This window comes from Candida jiufengensis (assembly GCF_024610255.1).
Source record: "Candida jiufengensis strain CBS 10846 chromosome Unknown scaffold1, whole genome shotgun sequence".
Classification (NCBI taxonomy): Eukaryota; Fungi; Ascomycota; class Pichiomycetes; order Serinales; family Debaryomycetaceae; genus Lodderomyces; species Lodderomyces jiufengensis.
This window is the reverse complement of record NW_026261562.1, coordinates 1,274,365-1,297,237: the sequence shown is the minus strand read 5'-3', so window position 1 is coordinate 1,297,237 and position 22,873 is coordinate 1,274,365. Positions and strand designations below refer to the sequence as shown.

The following is a 22,873-nucleotide window of genomic DNA, read 5'->3' as shown; positions in this document are numbered from 1 at the left end:
ATGGTAATTATGAAGTATATACTTGTCATATCTACAGTTTTCACCAAGTTATGTCAAATGGATTTAGCAAAGTTCAGTGTAAAAGGAGGTAGTTCAGTGTAAAAGGAGGTTAATACTCGCATCGAGGGGTTCCGGCATCCTTTTCCATAATCCGCCTTGAATAAATAGGTCACATTGCCATCTCTTCTGTTTTTTTCCTGATATTTAGTAACAGTCATTAAAGTTTGATGTTACGACTCTTCGCTTTGTAAATCTAGCTTGTTTTGTGCCAACTGGAGTCATTCGTTTGCAACGATTACGAGATGTGTCTAGTTGATAGCCGTGCAACAGATTTGCTTTAACTTTTTTTAGCCCTGCGCTATTTGATTCTTGAAGGATGTCAAGAAAAAACTATGATGCCCTGAACACCGTTAGCTATTGCTACGTTTTTTGCTGTTAACTTGATATGCTACATGAATGTATCTGGATTGCATTGCTTGTTATGTTCAGGTTGTTAATTCGTTATGCTACACATGTTCTTTGTTATGCTAAACTCATTTATTTGTTATGCTAAAATTACTATTTTGTTACTCTAATTTTGTTTATTTGTTATGCTGAAGTAGTTTTTCTGTTATGCTAATCTTGTTATTTTGTTATTCTAATCTTGTTTTTTTGTTATGCTGAGTCTGTTATTTTGTTATGCTGAGTCTGTTATTTTGTTATGCTGAAGTAATTTATTTGTTATGTTGAAGTGGTCTATTTGTTATGCTAAACTCGTTTATTTGTTATGCTAATCTTGTTTTTTTGTTATGCTGAAGTGGTTTTTTTGTTATGCTAAACTCGTTTATTTGTTATGCTAATCTTGCTATTTTGTTATGCTAAATTCGTTATTTCGTTATGCTGAAGTGGTTTGTTTGTTATGCTAAACTCGATATTTTGTTATGCTAAACTCGATATTTTGTTATGCTGAAGTAGTTTATTTGTTATGCTAAACTCGTTTGTTTGTTATGCTGAAGTGGTTCTTTTGTTATGCTGGAGTGGTTTGTTTGTTATGCTGAGGTGGTTTATTTGTTATGCAGTCATAAAATTTTTATGTTATGCAATTTGACTTATTTGTCATATCAAATATAAAGTATGTGTTTCAGATTTTTTAGATCTGTGTTTCAGAATTTTAAAATATACCAAGATTTAATATATTTTTTGTTGTGCGTGCTTGATAAATTTGTTATGTGTACTCCCAAAAAGGCCGGATACATCCGAGACTATAAATTTATTTTGAAATGGCTAACAAATAAGCCCTTTTAGAGAGGTAAAATAAGTCAAGAGATCAATTGAGTAGTTTACCAAATGTGTCATTAACAACTTACACTAAACTAATCAAATGTTTTAATATTGTTATATTTGTGGTTGTAACCATTCGACTTGATTATTAATAAATTCGCATACTCGATCAATATCACTCTTTTTGAAATGTTCAAATTGTAGCTTCTTTAAACAAAGTACATCCTTCATATGTAGCCATTGTTCAAACTCAAAGTCAGTTTTTATTATTTTTTCTTGACCCGTGTCGCTTTTTATTATTTTATCATAATGTAATTTATCATATAATCTATATTTCAATTTGTTTTCTGTTGAATCATAAATATTTTCTTTTGTCATATAATCCAATGGATCTAATTTAGGATGATTACAATGTAATGCAAATATTGGTACCCCATTATGACTATTGAAATCATCTTGAGCTAGGGCATCAAGCCTTTTGATTTGATCTGCTACACTCATGGTTCTACCAAGTTTTTCAAAATAATCAACTATTATGTCATTGAATAATTGTTCATCAACTAGTGGATTCTTTTGAGCCATTGCAACACCTTGGAATTTACCATCTTTGTCAAAATAACCTGGTGATTTAATAAATGATTTAACTTGGTAGTACGATTGTTGGTTAACTGTCGCAGCTGTTACAAAAGTATCTTTATCACCTTCTCCTTGTTCACCAAGTGAAAATAATTTATAAAAAATGTCAGGTCCATAAATGTTATAGTATAATGATAATAAAATTGTTCTTCCATGAGTAGCTTTATTTATCATTAATTGACCTGATTCAGTTGATAAATCTGGCACGGCATGTTCCAAATCGTGGAAAGGTACTTCGTCTTCAGACTTGACGTTCAATGCTCCATGTGAATTGATTGGTTCATATAATGGGAATCTATCGTATCTAAGTCTTTTATGATCATTAACTTGAATATCTGCAATATCATAATATTTTGGATAAATAGTTCTTTTCCAATAATCAGGCCAAGTTATCATACCATATCTTTGATAAAGTCTACTTTGGAATACAACGTCAGGATTTGAGACTAACATATTATCGGAGTCTAACAATAGAATATTTTGAAATGATGAAATTGCTAAAGCTATTGATTTAAATTGATAAGCAAATAATTTTCTACCTTTAACAGTCGTTTCTCCTAATTCGTCTGGGACAATTACACACCTAGCTCCTAATTCCGGAAGTAATACATCACAATATTCTTTTTCTTTCTCATAATCATCTCTTATTGGCATGATAACTTCAATTGGTAATTTCGAACCTGTTTCTCTTAATGATAATATGGCAAGGTAAGTAAGCCACGAAAATCTAGCTCCACCAATGAAAACGGCACCAGTAGTATCTTTTTTGTACATTACATTTGGTATGGAATTTGGTAAACTTTCAACTACTCTCTTATGTTTTCTCTTTAATTCTGCAACAACTTCATCAGACATCTTGGCTCTTGATAATAAGGCTTTTTTGGTTTTTGGACCTTCCAAATGTTCTGATTTATCAGTTATCTCAATAAGAGTTCCAATTGAATCATCAATCTTGTTTGAATCAAATATTTCAAATATAGTATTCCAAAATAGATGTTTTTTACTCTCTTTCAATTCTTTTGATTCTTGATCTGAATCTGTCGGTATGATAGTAGGTTTATTTTTAGGATCATCTATTAAATGATTATGATATTCAGATAATTGTGAATTTGATGAAAGTAAATCATCATCATTAATGTCATTAATGTTATAAGAATTAAGACTAGTTGTAATCAAGGACCCAAATACAATTAATGCTAATAATGCTATCACCAATAGTTTTATTCTATATCTGGACAATTTCTGTACATATTTTCCTTTCATTTTTGAAAAGATGAAGTTTTTGAAATCAAATTCTGTTGAAATTTATAATGTGTTTAGTTTAGATTGATGATGATCTGGACCCAAGGCAATAAAAATTAAAGTAATGAAAATTTAATATACAATGAAATGATTTCAAATATTATACAATGCTAATGGTAAATAATTAAATGATAAGTTCGAGGCACGTATTACTTTTATTAAGTATGAGTATTTAAAAGGAAATCAATTTGAAAAGATCAACACTTCGTTGTTAATATTAAATTTTAAAATTGATTTTTTTTTTTTTTTCTGGTAAAATCAAAAAATAATTTTTCAACTTTTTTATATTTACAATTTAAAGAACTTCGAGTTAAGAGAAATAGTACTTAACAATGTTTCAAAATAAGATAAGAAGTAAAGAGTTGTAAAACTTGATGTAGTCTTTTTGAGCTATTAAATGTGTGGTCTTTCTCTGTATATACATTAATATATTAGTACAAATTTGGTGATTTTTAAGAAAAGTAACACAAAATTGATAAGAGTATCAAGTTCGTAATTCGATAGTTGATTATCAAAACAATTGAAGAAATAAGAAGAAGTGTAATAGAATGAATAAAAGATAATGTAGATAGAATTAATTACTTTATCTACGTAAATTTGAATTATCAACTGTAACCTTTAACTTTTCCCTATAAACGTAACAATACATTAGCAACTTTAATTTTAATTTTGCATTTATTCATCAACAGACGCGTCATATTCATTATTCTTTGGTAATGCTGTATACTTATCTAACTCAGCCAATTGCTCAAGATCCTCGACTTCTTTTTCTGGTTCCAAAGTGTCTTTGTAATCATCTATTATATTTTCAACCTTTCTGTTATCTAATGATTCTTCTAGTTCTTCTGAATCTTTTTCCAAATTTTCATGATTTAATTTCACAACTGTATTTACAGTTTCTTTGGGATCATCTCCATCATCATCTTCGCCTTGATTCGAATTGATAACTTTTGGTATTTCTTCTTCCTTTCTATAATCTTTAGTGGTGGCTACTTTCTCGATACTTGAAACTTGTGTTTGATCATCTTCGGGCAACTCAGTTTCTAAATTAATTTCCTTATTACTATCAATATGTAATGGGCTCTGATCATATTTGACTGATTCAGTAGGTTGAGTAGATAAATCATTAAGATTAGGATTTGCATTGTTGGCCACTTTCTTGCTTTCTTCGTTTGCCAAAACACAATTTTCAATCTCTTCATCATCTTCATTCGTACTCTTAAAGTCAAACGACCATAATTTACCACTTTCCCAACTAAATGGATTTTTTGACTCAACTGAAGCATTAGCTATAGCTTTTGGTAATTTTTTACCTTTTGGCCCACGAGTTCTTTTAATATTATTGTGACTAGTTGAGTTTGAACTTGAGCTTGATGATTCTTTAAATTCAGATTGTTGTTGATTTTGTTTTAATAATGCAGGATTGAACATTCCTGGTAATGGAATACCACTAGCCTCAAATTTTTTGAAATGTACTGGTTTTGATTTGGGTGTTTCATTTTTTGATTCTGATTTTTCATCTTGTGATTCCGAATCTGAGCTATTAGTATTGAGCTGCGGTTGAAATAATTGTTGTTGAAAAGCTGCAATCTTACTTGACAATTTTTTAGGTTTTGGTGGTGGAGCTCGAGGCTTTTCCTTTAAGACCTCCTCTTTTTTAGGTCTAGATGGTATCTGAGGAGTTGATGATAATGATGATTGAGAAGAGTCTTTGGAACTACTTTTTTCATTATTCTGGTCATTTTTTGAGTCTGGAGTTTTATCTGCTGGTTGATTTGTACTTAAATTTGATGATGACTTTGATGCTGAATTTATGTCGCTGATGGATTCTGTACTTTCTTTGGGATTTTTTGAGCTTTCATCCTTTACTTCATCTGGTGGAGGCAAAGAGTTTTCACTTATATCTTTTCTTTTAGGTCTGTTTGGAATGATTGGATTTTTTGTAGTCTTGATTTTTGGTTCAATATCCGAAGATTTTGGTTCTTCATTTTTTGCTCCTAAAACTTTATCCTCTGATTTATCAATTTCCTTTTGGTCTATCTCATTTCTAACCGAAGAAGTGTTAATACCTATTGTTTTATCAAGTTCATCGGTTTTTTTGACTGAATTTGATTTTTCTTTGCTAATTGGACGGCTAGGGATGGTCGGGAATTGTTTTTGAATGTCACTGGTATCTTTTTCTTCGGTCCTAGTATTCATAGATTTGGATTCTAGAGCTTTATCTGGTATTTGCTTATCCTCGTTGGTTATACCTTTGGATTTGTCAATCTCTTCTACATCATTTATTTCTGAAGATTCTTTTATTTCTTCGTCTAATGTTTCACTTCTGCTACTATCCTGATTAAGATTCTCATGATTTATTGATTGGTTTTCTTGCATAATTGTTTCCAAGTCGTCATCAAAACTAGATCTTTCATCTAAACCTTCTTGATCTTCAACATCTTCTTTAAAAGTTGCTTTTGTAGTTGAGTTGCCTGGAGTTTTTTCACCATCTACTGGATCATCTTCATTCAATTGAGAATTTAATATTCCTTCTTCATCATCCTGTTCAGCTTCTTTAATAATTTCTCCAGTTTTATCATCTTCTGTTGTTACTTTCTCTCCGCTACTTGTATCATAATTATCGAAATTAGCCTTGGGCAATTCCAGACTATTTAATGAGATTTTTTCAATATCATCCTCGGATTTCGAGTTCAAACTATTCATAGTTGAGGAACTTTCATTCAATTTTAACAGGTCTGACGTCTTCTGCTTTCTTGGCCTTGGTGGAATTTTGGGAGTTGAACTTCCGGATTCACCACTATTCATTTTTGATCAACAAATCGAAAAATTGTCAACTTAACGCGATAGTATTATTGTTTGAATTAGGTGAATGTAATTCTTGATTCAATTGATTTTATTTGATTACTGATCTATCAATTGTTGAATATTTGATAAGGTATAATTGAATGGTTTGTTTACAACAAAAAAGATCGAATTTGTTTCATTATGAAATTTTGGTTTGATTTGGTAGCAAACTGGCTATCAATTTCTCAAAATTGGTACCAAATTAGAGTAAAATATTTGGCTCACATCATTATCTTGTTGATTGACAAATCCCGTTGAGTGTCTTTGCACTTTGTAAAAAGCAATAACTTATTCTGTTTTTGAAAAATCAATGGAATCAAACACAACAAAACCCCAATATCTGAAAAATCTTGTTTATTTGCAGCCACTAGATATCCCAAAGCAGGTTTTGAAACCGTCCAGTTGCTTCAATCATTTCAACTAATATTTATTGAACATTTAAAGGCCAAAAATAAAATGAGGTGTTGCATCAAGTAACCAGACTGATAAACTAACAAGTAACTCCAGAAAAGCAGAGATACATATCGAGACTAAATATTTATTTACAACATTTATTGTTCCTGCACAATTTTATTTACTCCAGATGGTCAAGCTTCAGTTAATTTGAACGTATGATTATTTAAGATTTTTAACCCTATTAACAATTGTTAAATAATGAAACAAATTTTGGATTGGTGAACTGATCTAATAGATTTTGTTTAACTAGAAGTCAATCGCACCATCTCCACCCGAGGCAGATATTGATTGTCATATGCTTCAATCTAGTACTTCTTTGTATCTCCAACGAGAATAACTTCTACAAAGAAAAGACATGTTTATTCTTTACATTTGCTTAGATCTATGTGTTGTCAATTATAAATAAGATCTAAAACTAACTAATGGAAATCTAGAAAATTGAAACAATCCAATTAAAATCTACACAATTGTGGCAAGTGAAAGAAGCGGATCTTAAATCGCGCTCAGACTGATGTTCGGATGTTTCAGACAATTTTGTTATGCTTAGCTCAATTATTTGTTATGCTTTGTACACTTATTTGTTATGCTTTGTTCATTTTTTTGTTATGCTTGGCTCATTTATTTGATATGCAGATCTGAATTATTTTGATATGCAAATCTAGATTATTCTGTTATGCTATTACGGTTGTTTGTTATGCAGATCTGAGCTTTTTGATATGCTGATCTGAAGTAGTTTGTTATGCAGATCTAGCGTTTTTTGATATGCAGATTTCAGAATTTTGTTATGCTAAAGCACTTTTTTGATATGCTACAGTAATGTCACAGCTATTTCAGGAATCGAACCCACGCATTTTAAGTCAAAATGACCACTACGCCACAAAGATATAGATAATTTACGTGGCCGAGTGGGAAATTACGGTTTTTTGACCCAAAAGTACCAAAAGCACGGGTTCGATCCCAACAATTTAAAATAGCCCATGTCTTGTCGTGAAATCATAAATACGGACACTAATTTAATGTGTAACAACAAACCAGTTTTATCCCTTGAATTTAGAAGTTCACTGATCCAAAGCTATATTTGAGCCTTTGTTTGATGTTTGTGACCAGAAAAGAGAAGAAACATTGTGTTATTTCGGTCATTTAGTCGAACCAGACAACCTGTAATGATGTCCAAAATTAGCAAGTTTCAGCAGATTTTTCAGCGACTTCGACGTTTCAATAGCTGGTATGCTCTTAAAGATTCTAGACTGAGTCTTTGAAAGATCATGCAAGCTGTCAAGTGTTTTACTGGCTCAATTAGAATTCAAAATTCAAAATCCTGCACACTCGAGCATAAAGATGATAAAATTGTTAGATAAAGTCAATATCAAGCTCTAGTTTTTAATTTTCTCATGGCTCAGGTTTCCTAGCAATTATTACAATTACTTTTTATTCCATAAATAGTTCTATTTTGCGATATAATTGAGCTTAATGTTAGAGGTGTTTAATTGATACCTGATACAGTATTTGAGTCTGACATCCAAACATCAACATCCGTGCACCAGTTTTTTAATCCGTCTTTTTCCGCAACTTAACTATGGGGTGGATGGAAAAACACGGGCTAAGTTTCATGATTAAGTAGACCACCAAGAGTAGTTCAAATTCAGGTTTTTTGGGTTTGCCATGACTGATTACTAAATATGTTCAAGTTTTGACAATTTGGTTTATATCAAATAAGTTTTGAGAGCAGTGTGAATGGCTTCTTTAGTTACTTCAAATCGCTCGTAAGAGAACAAACTGATCTCACAATTACATTGATTATTGACTTAAAACCTCACAAATCTAGACATTTCGGGGTTCACTTCTACCCATTTCAATTGAAGGTTAAAATAGATCAGTCGGTAGTATAATAACGTGTAAATTGAGGCAAAAATGGCAATTTGTGCTTTTAGTGCAGTCAAAGAAACTAAGATTACAGCATTTTACCAATTGGGGAGTCCCAAGATGGCAAGGTATAGTTGCAGAAATAAAAATCCAGAGAACAATACCAGTCTTTGGTCAATTGAGCTGTGCAAACGATGCTTGGTAATAGTTTAACTATTCATAATATTCGTTTTCTCAAAGTTGTAGTTCAAGAAAGGGAATTCTTCGCAGTTGTATCATCAATGTTCTATGAAAACAACTGATTTTAATGGTTCTAAACTCTTTCAGTCATATACTAATTATTACCGCCAAATATGTTTTATGAATTATGGCACATTCTTCAGGTGTCTAGTCGTTAGCTCAAATTTTCATAGTTTGCAATTACTCTTCACTATAAACTATTTCCCAGTTTTAAACCGACTAGTAAACTGATTAAATATACAATGAACTTAGTTTTTTCTATATGGGATATCTTTACCCAGTGTTTATTCTAATTTTTCAGCTTATTAGGTTATCCCGCTCAATTATGCGCTGAAAACAAGTTTTTCCATAGGTGTGGTATCATTCAAATTTTGCATTAACTCTAACGTTCATTAAATTTTTCTTCCATAAAAGAACAAGATTTTTCATCCTTGCCCCCTATCAAATTTCTCAAGTTAGATTGATACTGTGCTATATTCAGTAGCTAATTTTGATAAAATTTTATCCCACAGATATGATGCAATGAACCATAAGTTTATAAGAATTGGTCGTTCATAAGTAGTTTCAACCTATTGTAAAGCAAGCCACCTTCTTGCTATTATTTGTTGCACAGATCTTTTAGTCATGATCGGACTAGAATCTAGATCTCATGCAGTGATGTAGGTCTAATATACTAAATCGTGTCTGACAATGGATCTGAGATTTCTTCCCGCATGCTCAACTTACCGAATTTGTGGACAGACGCTAATTTAATTTGTAGCCATAAAGCTTGCTCTATGAATGTATCGGTGCAATTGATCTAAGTTTGTTAGATATTTGTTTGTTCAAGATATTGAAAATTCGTACTTGCGATATTTAGAGAAAACGCACATTTATACTAGTAGTTTAACAAAGGTTTTTGAGATTTCATTTATTATGAATATTGATAGAAATGTAACTATCTAACTACAAGTAGATTCAATCCACAAATGATACATGTTCATCAATCATTAAATAATAAAGTAATGTTAATTTATAGTATGTTTTAAATTCTTAAGTCATTTATTCAACGTCATCAAATTTTTGATCAACTAAATCTGGAATATCTTCACTACCTTCAGCTTCTCCACCAGCTGCTGCACCAGCACCTAAATCTTTTGGAGTTTTACCAGCTTGAATTTGTTCAGCTAATTGTCTTAAAATTTCTAAATTTTCAGCACCTAATTGTGGTAAAATTTGAGGAATTAATTGAGTAATATTTTTTTCTTGTGGATAACCAGTAAATGCAAATGTATTTGATGCTGGAGCTCCTTGAACACCTACTCTATTGAAATGTAAAACTTTTCCATCTTCTCTAAAGAAATTTGCTTCTTCAACTCCTTCAATTTTTGTAGCTTTTAATTTTCCTAATGTTTCAATTAATTTAGTATCATCTTGTTCGGTTTTAACACCTTTTTTGGCTTTAACTCTTGATCCACCAACTTTCTTGGCTGATGATTTTTGTAATTTGGCTAATTTTTCTGGATCAACTGGCATAGTGAACGTTGAATTGTTGTTGATTTGTGCTTGAATTTAATAGAAATTTTCAGATTTTTGTTGAAAAATTTGAATATTTTTTTTGTATCACTTTTGTATTATAAGACACGACTTTAGTGGAACTGTATATAATATATTATTAATACTTTTACTCTACTTATATAAACTATTAAGTAATAATTGTTTCAAATAAATATAAATGTTTCAGATTTAATTTATTTTTTAACATGAATATTACACTGATAAAACTTTACTTTGGCTGATCTTTCTATAAGCTATTTACAGATTGTTTCACCTCGATCTAGACCTTTGATATACATTTATAGACTATTTAGGGAAATTCTTGTCACTGTTAGTGAATGAAATTTATATGTCGTATAATCTTCAAGTAAAATTAATTTCAACAAACATGAAAGTTTAAACTTGTAAGCGAGCTTTGTCTTTTAAAGTACTAAAAACCTTAGATTCTTTCGATCCAGTAAGAGCTATACCCCTCCCGGATTCCAAATATAATTTTTTCTTATTTGTCATTCATTATTATAATATTTCGTCTTAACTATGATGAAAAAAAAAACATCGAACGAAAATTTAAACGTAACTATCACAAGATAACTAACTAAATCAATCAACACTATTAAGTACAACTTAACCCGTCAGTCCAGAATCAAATCTGAAACACAACACCTTAAATCATATATTGACAATATTGAAATACTGATACAGCCATACTCACTAGCAAATCAAACCAAGAATTCATCGAATGTCAACATCAAATATATGAGATAAAACTATAATCAAAACAAAATAAATGGCTTATGCTTCACCATCATTGATGAAACAATATATAAATAGTTCAAAGTTTAAACCATATTTCCCAGATTGGATAGTTGCATTTGCATTAGCGATATATTTCTTTTTAATAGCAGAACATGCAAGACCTTTCAATAGACAATTTTCAATAAATGATCTAACTATATCACACCCATTTGCGTTAAAAGAAAGAGTATCTGGTCCTGCTTGTATAATCATTGCATCATTAGTACCACTGATTGTTATTATTTCAGTATTAGTTGTTAAATATATTAGAGGTAAATATGATTCTAAATTAGATGTTTTACATTTTTTACAAATTAGTATATTGGGATTAACAATATCAATATTTTTGGATGGTATAGTAACAGATATATTGAAAAATTGGATTGCAAGACCAAGACCTGATTTTTTAGAAAGATGTGGAGCTAAAGTAGAAGAATTAACTACTGAAATGTTAGATATTGATGTTTGTACAGCACCTCATGGAAAAGCAGTTTTAATGGATGGTATGAGATCAACACCTTCTGGTCATTCATCAATAAGTTTTGTTGCTTTCTTATATTTGAGTTTATGGTTACTTGGACAATTTAAATTAATCCTGCATGGACCTCAACATATTTACAAATATTTGTTTTGTTTTTCACCTTTATTATTAGCTTCATATATTGCATTAAGTAGAGCTCAAGATTACAGACATCATTTTATAGATTTAATATTGGGTTCGATATTAGGTTGTACTATTGCGTGGTTTGTTTACCATCATTATTGGAAAGGATTGAAGCTGAAGAATTGTGAATTACCTAAACAAGCTGAAGAAAATGAAGATCCAATATTACCTCTTTAAATATCATGACAAGACTTAAATATGATTAATAAAACATTGACAAGTAAAATTAAAAAAAAAAAGGTACGATCTAATACTTGCTTTTGTGATCGTAGATTTCTAGATCTATTGTTTCCCCACTTTATACGCGTTCTAGATTCTGTTGTTAAGTAACTCAATAGAGTAAATCAAATCTGAAACGTATCTAATTCAAAATTTTCAATTCTTACAAATTATTATATAAGTGTATTAAAGTATTATACAGGATTTACTATGTATATGCAGAAAGAGTTAAACTAAATTAAGGTTTTAAGGTACAATTTGAAGATATAATAAAAAATGTGAAACACTGAAAATAAAATACTTTTAAGTTAATTTTTAACTCACATGGCGATCTTAAATTAACAAATTCTGAAACAAATATTAAAAATGATATATAAATGAGTACAAGTTTCTTTTCTTTTAATTTTGAATCTGGATTTCTTGTCAACTTTTTGCATTTTTTTTCCATTAATTTTCATCAATTATTTTCAATTAATGGTTACATCTTCTGATACTGATACTACTATTCTCATGACATTAACTAGCACTACAACATTAACAACTGACACATCAGATACTATTTATATATCATGGCTGAAAACAACACTAACAACTCAACAAGTGATAAGAAGTGCAATTACCTTATCAAAACCACAACCAACTACATCAGAAACAAAGGATTCAACTGACTCCATCACAGATCAATCAACAAGTTCAACACCATCAAATACTAATTCAATAACTTCAGATTCAACAAATGAAACATCATCAACAAAAACAACAAAAGTAACAACATTAGCACCATCAGATTATTCATCAAGATTACAATTTGGTGATATACCATCATCAAATTCAAGTCAGGTAGGAGTAGCAATAGGTATTCCTATATCAATTTTCATAATATTTTTTATATCATTAGGAGTATGGTATTTTTTAAGATTGAAAAATGCTAAAAAAAAATCAAAAACAATTGGTAATACTAATAATAATTCAAAATCATTTACTTTTGATCCATTTGATGATTTAAATTATAATTTATCTAAAAATCAACAACGTCATGCATTTATGAATCAAAGTTCAGATACTTTAAATGAAAAACCTTATCCTAATTTATTTTCACCTACAAATTATTTACACACTGCTAAAGAATTAGAAATGTATCAACAACAACAACAACAGCAACAACGTCAACAAGGTTATGGACCAAGGTTTAAAAATCAATTGAATAGATTAAGTAAAATGTGGCCCAAAAGAGATAGACAACAAGAATTATCAGCTTCTAAAATTTACAATCAACATCAACAACCCCAACCACCTCCACAACCACGAGATCTTCACTTAGAAGAATTACAAAATCCACAACCAAATTTATTTAAACGTATGTCAATGATAACTCCAATTTTTTTAAAACAATTTAATTTAAAATCAACTCAAAATGACCCAAGTATAAGACCACAATTTATAAATATACCAATAAGTACTCAATCTCAAACTATACAACCACAAAGAAGTTGTTCAAATCAAAGTTATTATATAGTTATAAAATCATATTTAAAAAATTTAAATGATGAAATTTCAATAAATGTTGGTGAAAAATGTATTATATTGGAAAAACATAGTGATGGTTGGTGTAAAATTAAATTAATTAAAAATTATATATCTGATGGTGAATTAATTAATAATAATGAAATTGAAGGATTAGTTCCAAGAATGTGTTTACAAAAAATTTAAAAATTAAATAATTATATAGCAGAAATCTTAATACAAGTCTTTTTTTAAAATCGTCGTGTTGTGAAAGTAAACTTATCACCATTTCAAAAAATCTTCTCTTCAAAATTAGTAATGATGCAACGTGTTTTAATGAAACTCGACATTTTATTTTTCTTTATTCCTCAAACGAGTGGTTCTTAAGGGTAATCTAAGAGGAAGTATCTATTATTATTAAAACTTCAAATTAAGCGGCACAGTTTAAGGGGCGTTTTTTTGTTTCAATAACTAATTTGTAAGTCACGTGAAGATGAACAGTCACAAGTAATAGAATTGTCTACTCATAGACTTTAATATCGATCAAATTTAAGTGAAACTATTGCTATATCAACAGATGTATATTCACAAATGTCTAGTGAATAAATAGTAATAATAGTATCAGAGACTATTTGGTGACATCTAATTAAGAAAAAATATATATATTACACTATTTAACTAATCATAACGACATAAAAAAGAAAACAACTACTTCTTTGTCAAAATATCCTAGTATTGTCTAAAATTCCCACTATTGTTCTGAGAATAGTTAGCATAAGGATGTCTTCCTTGTTGTTGTTGTTGTTGTTGCTGTTGAGGTGGAGGTGGTGGAGGTGGTTGGTTTTGATATTGAGTATTCATTTGTTGGTAATTTGGTTGATAATTTGATGAGTATTGATATTGTTGATTTTCATAAGCTCTTAAATTTATATTTTGATTTTGACGTGGATTGAATTGTGTGTTTGGGTTATATTGTGATCTATTTTGTAAATGGTTTGCTATTTGTTGATGACCTGGTAATCCGTTTGATTGATATTGTTGTTGATGTGGTGGCTGTTGTTGTTTTAAAGGCTGTTGTTGTTTAGGGGGTGGCATCTGTTGATTGTTTGGTTTAAAGCCATTGCTGATTGGTTGTGAGTTCAAACCTGGTTGTTGTTGTTGTTGTTGTAGAGGGGCCATTGGTCTTGGTGTTTGATGTTGTTGAGGGATTGGTTTACCCATTTGAGGTTGATAAGCTTGTGAATTATGTTGTTGTTGATATTGCTGCATGTGTTGTTGATGAGTTTGATAAGGAGCACTATGTTGTTGAGAAATTGGTTGTTGTTGATACTTTTGTGGTTGTTGTGCAATTTGAGGAGCTGATTGAGGTTGATGTTGATACATTTGTTGTTGCGGATACATTTGTGATTGTTGAGGTGGTGGTGGTTTACGTGATTTTGAATTTGGACTTTGATTACTTATAGGCTGAGTAGCTTGATTAGATTGAGAAGCTTGTGATGTTGGTTGTATTGAGGGACTGAAGATTTGTTTGGTAGATTTAGGTATAGCAGCTACTTTAGGTTTTATTTCAACTTCATTTACTTGTTCTTTTGATTGATTTTTAACAGGTGATGGTGATAATGGATACTGTAAAGTTGTCTTTTTAACTTCGTTATTATTTGAAAATTTATTTAATTGATTCTGTGATGAATTTGGTGATGATATAAATCTTGGTTTATTGACTGGATAAGGAACAGGTTTTTGTGGCAGTAAATTCAAATTTTCTTCTTTTTTAGTTATTGAATCAGATGATGATCCACTACTAACTCTTCCTGATTCTGAATGAATAGATCTTTGATTAAAATTTTCTGTTTTTGGTGTACCTTGCGATACTTCATTTAATTTACCACCAAATTGTTCTTCAATACCTGATGTATGTTTTGGGACTGGTGGTGGTGGTGTTTCACTTTTCAATCCATACATTGGAATATTTTCAACTCTTTTATAACTATCTTTTAAATCATTAAATTGAGTCATTGGAGAAATAACTGATGCATAACTACCATTTTTATCTTGGAAACTTGGAACTTTTAAATTACTTAACGAAGCATCTGAATCACTTGAAAAATTCTTAAGACCAATTTGTCTTACATCAACCAAATTCGAGTCTCTATTTTGTGAAGTAATTTCGTCTTCATCATCATCATCACTAAATAATCCATCATCATTTTTAGGGTAAGTGTTTTTCTCAGTATCTTTTATGTTTAATTGTTGAAATCCAGCTGGTAAATCTTTTTCATCTACATGTTCGTGAGATCCATTTAATATTTGATTTCTATCAAGATAATTATCAGATGGTGTTTTCAAATCAGAATATTTTTGATATATATCAGCTAATTGTATCGACTTATGAGGATCATTTTTATTATCATCTGTGTTTGTAGTTGTGATTTGAGGAACTTGTAAGGATAAATTATTTGGATTTTTATTGAATCCTTTATTTTGTTCTTTCAAAGAAGGTTGTGAGGAATTAGATACCAGTTGAGATAATGATGAAGTTGGAACTGGTTTTCTTGTAGCTGAAAATTGACTACCACTACTTGGTAATCTTGGTGAGCCTGTTGATAATGTAGGACTATTTAAAGAGCTTACAGCTCCTGCATAACCTCTTTGACTTCCACAACCTTCATATCCTCGTTCAATTTTTGATTTCAAAAGTAATTGAATTTGTTCATTCCATATTTTCAAATCCCAATTAAGAAAATCTCCTTTTGTAACTAATTGTAAAACATCTTGTAATTCTAAATAATGAACTCTTGGTAATGTTGGTAATCCAAATAATAAAGAGTCAATATCATTTCTATTAGCTTTTAACCTTTTTGGTCTACCATAAAGTCCAAAAGTATCCAACAAAGGAATTAAAAATCTTATTAAAGTATCAAATCCTGGAACTGCTGAATGTTGTTCAGGCATTATAAAAATTGAAGTTTGTCTAAAATCATCAGCTGATTTTTTTGATACTTTTGTAGATAAACTTGGAGAAGTAAAATTTATAAACCCTTCCATTTTTAACATTGTTGAATGATCAATTAAAAGATGAGATTGTGGATAAACCGCTGATACCGCTGATGCATTTATTATAACGGCCATTAATTGTTTTTTCTTTTTTTGTTCATTTTCAAAAATTAAAATTCTACCTGGTGTAAATGATTTCTTTTTGGTTACTGATGGTTCAATAACTGCGTAACAACGTTTCCAAGCCATACCACTTCCATATCTTATACTTACCCAATCTTCATGATCAAATCTTTTTTCAGCCAATATAGTTTTAATATCTGATAATCTTGATCCTCTTGCTGATAATAATGCACCAGTATATGCTTCTTGTAAAGATTTATACTCAAAATTTGATAATCGAAGTGCTGAATACCATTGAGTTAAATCTTTATAAGATTTAAATTGTAAAATGTATCTATTTTTTAAAGTAGTTGAAACAATAACAACATTATCTAAATTTTGTTTTGCAGCTGGTAAAGATTTCATTGCATTATAAATTGAATCAGTAAAATTTAAATAATTTGGTTTTGCAGAGAATTGTAATAAAGCATCTGGATTATTTTTAAATTGTGCTAAATTAGCAGCATCCCAATAAGCTAATTGACAACCTGTTAATATACCATAAATTTCTTTCCATTCTCTATCACCAGGTTTTCCATCACCATTTAAATCATTATATAACATAAATATTCCTTCTGTATAACGTCTATGAGATTGGGAAGATAATAAAGTAACAATAGGTATTAATTCAGGAGATAATCCATCCAAATTATCTGGACTTTTAGTACTACTTGCAACTCTCAGTAAATTTCCATTACTTTCAACTGATTCACTAACATCACTAGAATGAATTCTTTTTTTAATAGCTTCCATTTTATTAGTTACAGGATTTAATTAGATTTTACTCTTGATTTTTATTAATTTAGTGGGGTAATGAGTAAAATAAATCAATTTATAAGTAATACATCCAAGTTTGATTGAAAATAATTATGAGATTAATAAAATGATAAGTTGATTGATTAAATAAATATTGTTATAAAAATTTAAACTTATATAGACTTGATCTATTGATAATAAGTTATCGTAAACAACAATGTTTAATATTAACACAAATTAAAACAATTAATTATGTAATAATATTTTTGAATACAACAAAATGATTATATTAATAATGGTAATAAATATATATATGATTCGTAATGAATAATAATATAAAATGAATGACTAGTTAATTTGTTGATTTGTTGAATGAGTTTCGTGTTTATAAAATATAAATATTATTTTAATGATCCTTATAGTTAAATAATTCAATTAAAATATAAATATTCTGATAAACTGTAGTTGTTGTTGTTATTATTGTTGTTATTTGATGAATAAAATATTAATTTTTGGTTGTAAAGTTTTATTGAATATTTAATTTGAAAAAAATAATAAAACAAAAAAAAAATAAAAAATTAAAAAAAATTAAAATTTTTTTAAACTTTAAAATATTTAAGAATTAGATTTTGTAAATCAATTAGTTTTTTTATGTAATATTAAATTTATATGTCATTTAATGTAAAACATAGAGATTGTAAAGTCAATTATTTATTCAATAACTATATGTACTTAATTACTAAGTTTTGAGGATTAATAATGAAAACAAATTATGATTGTAGAGATAAGAAGAAATCTTTAATTTTATCAAGATCTATATAAAGATCTGATCTCCTTTTTTTTAGAATTTTAAGATCTGATACAACTTATTTAAAATCAGTTTCAACTATCAGTAATCTAAATTATATGATGATAATGATTAATACTTAACAACAGAAGTGAACAATACATAGTGTTCAATGATTAAGTTTTAAATTTTTTAAATGTGCATATTTATTTATATTTAATGAATTATCGTATTGTGCCGTATACTTTTTAATTAGATTTTTGTATTATGTGGACCTAAATTTAAAACATAATACATCACATTACAATTTATTAATAAAATTTTGTTATAAATATATAAGTAACCTTAATTAAGATTTTATACATTGTGGATTTTGATACTTTATGTTAAGTTTAATATTGAATACTATAATATTGAAATTAATAACTTCAATTTAATATGGTTCATTAGTTATGATACATTGTTTACTTAACCATAGTAACCACCATATATCATGTATGGTTAATAGTTAATATAATAATCGCGATTTTATTTATTTATTCTAAAAATTTATTTTCTTAGTATTTATTTATTTATATTATTATATAAATATACACCACTTAATATATATGATAAAAATTTTATATGAATTGAAGAATATAACAAGTATAAACTGAAACTTGGATTAACAATCAAATTGATTAGATGATCATCAACCTTGATTGCCTCTCTCTCCATCTTTATAACTCTTTTTCTCTTTATTGTTCTTTTCAAATTTAAATACCATTAATATTGTTGATGTACAAATTCTTAAAATTAATTAGTTTATTATTATTTACTTTTTATAATTAAATTACTAAATTTGGATTTAATAAAATTGGTTATAATATTCACTTTATTGATAAAATTGGTACCAGTGGTTTTTTTAATAAATATTCATTAAGAAATTTGTAAATTATGTTTAGCTTGTGTTAATTAAGTCGATATATTATTATAGTCTGTTGGACTTTTTTGGACTTTTCTCATTTGTGGATTATGAACCCTGAAATAATTATTTTTTACATAATTTGTATCAATTTGCAGCCAAATTTTGTAGATTTACATTTTTAAACTATACATCGCTTTAAACTTAACTCAAAAAAAAAATCAATACTCTGCATTGAAATTGATTTTAGTTTCGACAAAGGTATCATCGAAGAAGGAGTAAACAGAGCATAATTATTCTGACCAAAAAAGAAGCTGAAATTGAACATCATCAAAATTATCTAGTAAGTACAATCTCGTAGATACTTATAGCAAAACCAAGTGAATATAAAAAAAAGATATACCAGAATGGTCAACCTCAACCTTACAATAATGATCACTACCATTTAAATGAACTTTTGAATCAAAACCCTCGAGAAATTTTATTTGTTTTACTGATACACAAAAAAAGTGGGGTGGGGTTGATCAAATTTTACGAACGGCTTAGATTTTCTAGTTTCTATAAAAATGACATCGACAACTAATCAAGCAGTCAAAGTTACATTTGAAGGAACTCAAGACTTGCTATCCCTAATTATCTCTATGTATTGGATATTCAAACATATGAGTAAATTATTAACCAAATAATAGTTGAATTATCGACAGTCATTTAATCAAAAACACAAAAAAAAAAGATTATATATTTTAAGGTCAAATTTAGAAAAGAACTAAATTTTAAAGCACTGGATAAATTTTTAAAGAACTAGATATCGGATAAACTAATTCATCATATTAAATCTTTCATCTAAACGTCCATTAGAACTAAAACAACATTAATAAAAGCCAGTAATTAAATCATTCCATTCCTTTTATTTCTTTTTAATAATAATTAAAATGTTAATATTATTATAAATTTACGATCACCCAACTTATTCATTAAATAATACTTCTAATTTAGATAGTAGTCAGCTAAAACTTATTAGAAAGATGACTTACTTTATAAATACATAGTGATGAGCTAAATCAAAATCTCATCAGATCGATCAGCCATTAGATCTCTTCTCGCGATTCAACAGTGTAAGTAATCATTAATGATTAAACCGCCCTACAAAAATAAATGTCACCTCTCTTTAAAATTTCCCCCACCAAAAAAAGAATTGGAATTTTATCAACAAATTAAATTGACATTTTAAAATTTATTTTGTTTTACAAATTTAAAAAATAAATATATAACGGACTTCATTTTAAACCAGGTTTTTTTTTTATTTTTTTAATTTTTCAAACCAGTTTTATTCAAAAACATCCTTTTTCTTGTTTTATCAAGAAAGGGTTTTCAATCGATTTTAATAATCTTTGATAAATTTCAATTCTTAATATTCAATTGTCTGATATTTAGTTTAATCAATTTGTTTTCATTAAATTCAATTTTTTACAACAATATTTAATCGTAATTAAAAATTTCATCAATTTCATCAACTACATATTTCAATTTTTTCATAAACTTTCATATTATATCATAAATAAAACCACCACATAAAATGACAAGAGATATAACAAATCATTTACTTTTCGAAGTAGCAACAGAAGTTGCCCATAAAGTTGGAGGAATTTATTCAGTTTTAAAATCAAAAGCTCCAATAACAGTAGCTGAATATAGAGAACGTTATACATTAATTGGTCCATGGAATCATAGTTCTGCACAAATTGAAGTTGAAGAATTACCTGTAAAAGATCCATTAATTAAACAAACTTTAGATTCAATGTCTCAAAAGGGTATAAGATGGCTTTATGGTAGATGGTTAATTGAAGGTGCTCCAAGAGTTTTATTATTTGATATTTGGTCAGCTGGTCATTTTTTAAATGAATGGAAAACTGATTTATGGAATACTGCTGGTATTCCAACTCCTGATCATGATTCTGAAACTAATGAAGCTATATTATTAGGTTATTTAGTTGCTTGGTTTTTAGGGGAATTAGTTTACAATGATACTGATAGAGCAGTTATTGCACATTTTCATGAATGGTTAGCTGGAATTGCATTACCATTATGTCGTAAAAGAAGAATTGATGTAACAACAATTTTTACAACTCATGCTACTTTATTAGGAAGATATCTTTGTGCTGGTTCAATTGATTTTTATAATAATTTAGCAAATTTTGATGTTGATGCAGAAGCTGGTAAAAGAGGCATATATCATCGTTATTGTATTGAAAGATCTGCAACTCATTCAGCAGATGTTTTTACAACTGTATCTCATATTACTGCATTTGAAAGTGAACATTTATTAAAAAGAAAACCAGATGGTGTATTACCAAATGGTTTAAATGTTGTTAAATTTCAAGCAGTTCATGAATTTCAAAATTTACATGCTGTTAAAAAGGAAAAAATTAATGAATTTATAAAAGGTCATTTTTATGGAAATTATGATTTTGATTTAGAAAATACTTTATATTTTTTCATTGCTGGTAGATATGAATTTAGAAATAAAGGTTGTGATTTTTTTATTGAAAGTTTAGCAAGATTAAATCATAAATTAAAAGAAACAGGTTCTAAAATGACAGTTGTTGCATTTATTATAATGCCAGGTAGAACTCAATCATATACTGTTGAAACATTAAAAGGTCAAGCAGTTATAAAACAATTAGAATCAACAATTGAAGAAGTTCAAAAAAAAGTTGGAGAAAGATTATTTGAACATTGTGCAAGATATCCAAATTCAGAACATTCAGGTCATAAATCAAATGAAGTACCATCAATTGATGAATTAATTAAACCAGCTGATAGAGTATTATTAAAAAGAAGAATTTATGCATTAAAAAGAGATGGTTTACCTCCAATAGTAACTCATAATATGATTGATGATAATAATGATCCAATTTTAAATCAAATTAGAAGAGTTCAATTATTTAATAAACCAGAAGATAGAGTTAAAATAATTTTTCATCCAGAATTTTTAAATGCAAATAATCCAATATTATCATTAGATTATGATGAATTTGTACGTGGTTGTCATTTAGGTGTATTTCCATCATATTATGAACCTTGGGGTTATACACCTGCTGAATGTACAGTAATGGGTATACCATCAATAACAACAAATTTATCAGGATTTGGATGTTATATGGAAGATTTAATTGAAAATACAAGTGATTATGGAATATATATAGTTGATAGAAGAATGAAATCAGTTGATGAATCAATTGATCAATTAACAAATTATATGTATGAATTTTGTGAAAAAACAAGAAGACAAAGAATAAATCAAAGAAATAGAACTGAAAGATTAAGTGATTTATTAGATTGGAAAAGAATGGGATTAGAATATATAAAAGCAAGACAATTATCTTTAAAAAGAGCTTATCCTGATAAATTTAAAAATGGTGCAAATCCTTTTAATAATTCTTCAAATTTAAAATTAACAAGACCTTTATCAGTTCCAGGATCACCAAGATCTAAAATTGGTTTAATGACACCTGGTGATTTAGGTAGTTTACAAGAAGCTCAAGAAGGTTTAAATACTGATGATTATGTTGGGTTTAAATTAGGTTTAGGTGCTAATGATGATGAAAATGAAGAAGGTGAAAATGATCATCATTATCCTTTAACTTTAAGAGGTAATTCAATTCCACCAGAAGATCCACCAACTTAAAATAAACAAGTTGTTGGTTACACTTCTACTTCATATTTTTTTCACACAATCATTAGTTAATAAAAAATTGTTTTTTTTATAAATAGTTGCATAATTCTAGATATTTTTTTAAAATAAAAATGAATATTACTACAAAAAATTAAAAGTTTCAAGTCTTAAATAAATTATCGTCAAAGTTTGTAGATTTTCTTTCATTTCATCATTAAATTAAATTAAAATTAAAAATAAACTCTATAAATTCTATTCCATAAAATAAAAAAT

General features: G+C 28.4%; 7 protein-coding genes across 7 annotated transcripts; 3 read left to right on the top strand and 4 right to left on the bottom strand. All coding sequences in view use genetic code 12, as the record gives it.

The window, feature by feature from the left end:
* Positions 1-1,374: 1,374 nt before the first annotated feature.
* Positions 1,375-3,159, bottom strand: MNN23 (Mnn23p; the record flags this gene model as incomplete). The annotated part of the gene is made up of 1 exon (XM_051765022.1): positions 1,375-3,159. One exon carries the CDS (start codon positions 3,157-3,159, stop codon positions 1,375-1,377), a length of 1,785 nt encoding a protein of 594 aa, XP_051618376.1.
* A 714-nt stretch (positions 3,160-3,873) lies between these two features.
* On the bottom strand, positions 3,874-6,006 carry KGF54_004333 (uncharacterized protein; the record flags this gene model as incomplete). Its single annotated transcript, XM_051765021.1, has 1 exon — positions 3,874-6,006. One exon carries the CDS (start codon positions 6,004-6,006, stop codon positions 3,874-3,876), a length of 2,133 nt encoding a protein of 710 aa, XP_051618375.1.
* A 3,639-nt stretch (positions 6,007-9,645) lies between these two features.
* On the bottom strand, positions 9,646-10,119 carry EGD1 (Egd1p; the record flags this gene model as incomplete). Its single annotated transcript, XM_051765020.1, has 1 exon — positions 9,646-10,119. One exon carries the CDS (start codon positions 10,117-10,119, stop codon positions 9,646-9,648), a length of 474 nt encoding a protein of 157 aa, XP_051618374.1.
* An 808-nt stretch (positions 10,120-10,927) lies between these two features.
* DPP2 (phosphatidate phosphatase) lies at positions 10,928-11,776 on the top strand (the record flags this gene model as incomplete). The annotated part of the gene is made up of 1 exon (XM_051765019.1): positions 10,928-11,776. One exon carries the CDS (start codon positions 10,928-10,930, stop codon positions 11,774-11,776), a length of 849 nt encoding a protein of 282 aa, XP_051618373.1.
* A 516-nt stretch (positions 11,777-12,292) lies between these two features.
* Positions 12,293-13,528, top strand: FUS1 (Fus1p; the record flags this gene model as incomplete). Its single annotated transcript, XM_051765018.1, has 1 exon — positions 12,293-13,528. One exon carries the CDS (start codon positions 12,293-12,295, stop codon positions 13,526-13,528), a length of 1,236 nt encoding a protein of 411 aa, XP_051618372.1.
* Positions 13,529-14,050: 522 nt separating this feature from the next.
* On the bottom strand, positions 14,051-17,230 carry KGF54_004329 (uncharacterized protein; the record flags this gene model as incomplete). Its single annotated transcript, XM_051765016.1, has 1 exon — positions 14,051-17,230. The coding sequence occupies one exon, from the start codon at positions 17,228-17,230 to the stop codon at positions 14,051-14,053; it is 3,180 nt and encodes a 1,059-aa protein (XP_051618371.1).
* Positions 17,231-20,500: 3,270 nt separating this feature from the next.
* Positions 20,501-22,612, top strand: GSY1 (glycogen (starch) synthase; the record flags this gene model as incomplete). The annotated part of the gene is made up of 1 exon (XM_051765015.1): positions 20,501-22,612. One exon carries the CDS (start codon positions 20,501-20,503, stop codon positions 22,610-22,612), a length of 2,112 nt encoding a protein of 703 aa, XP_051618370.1.
* Positions 22,613-22,873: the final 261 nt, after the last annotated feature.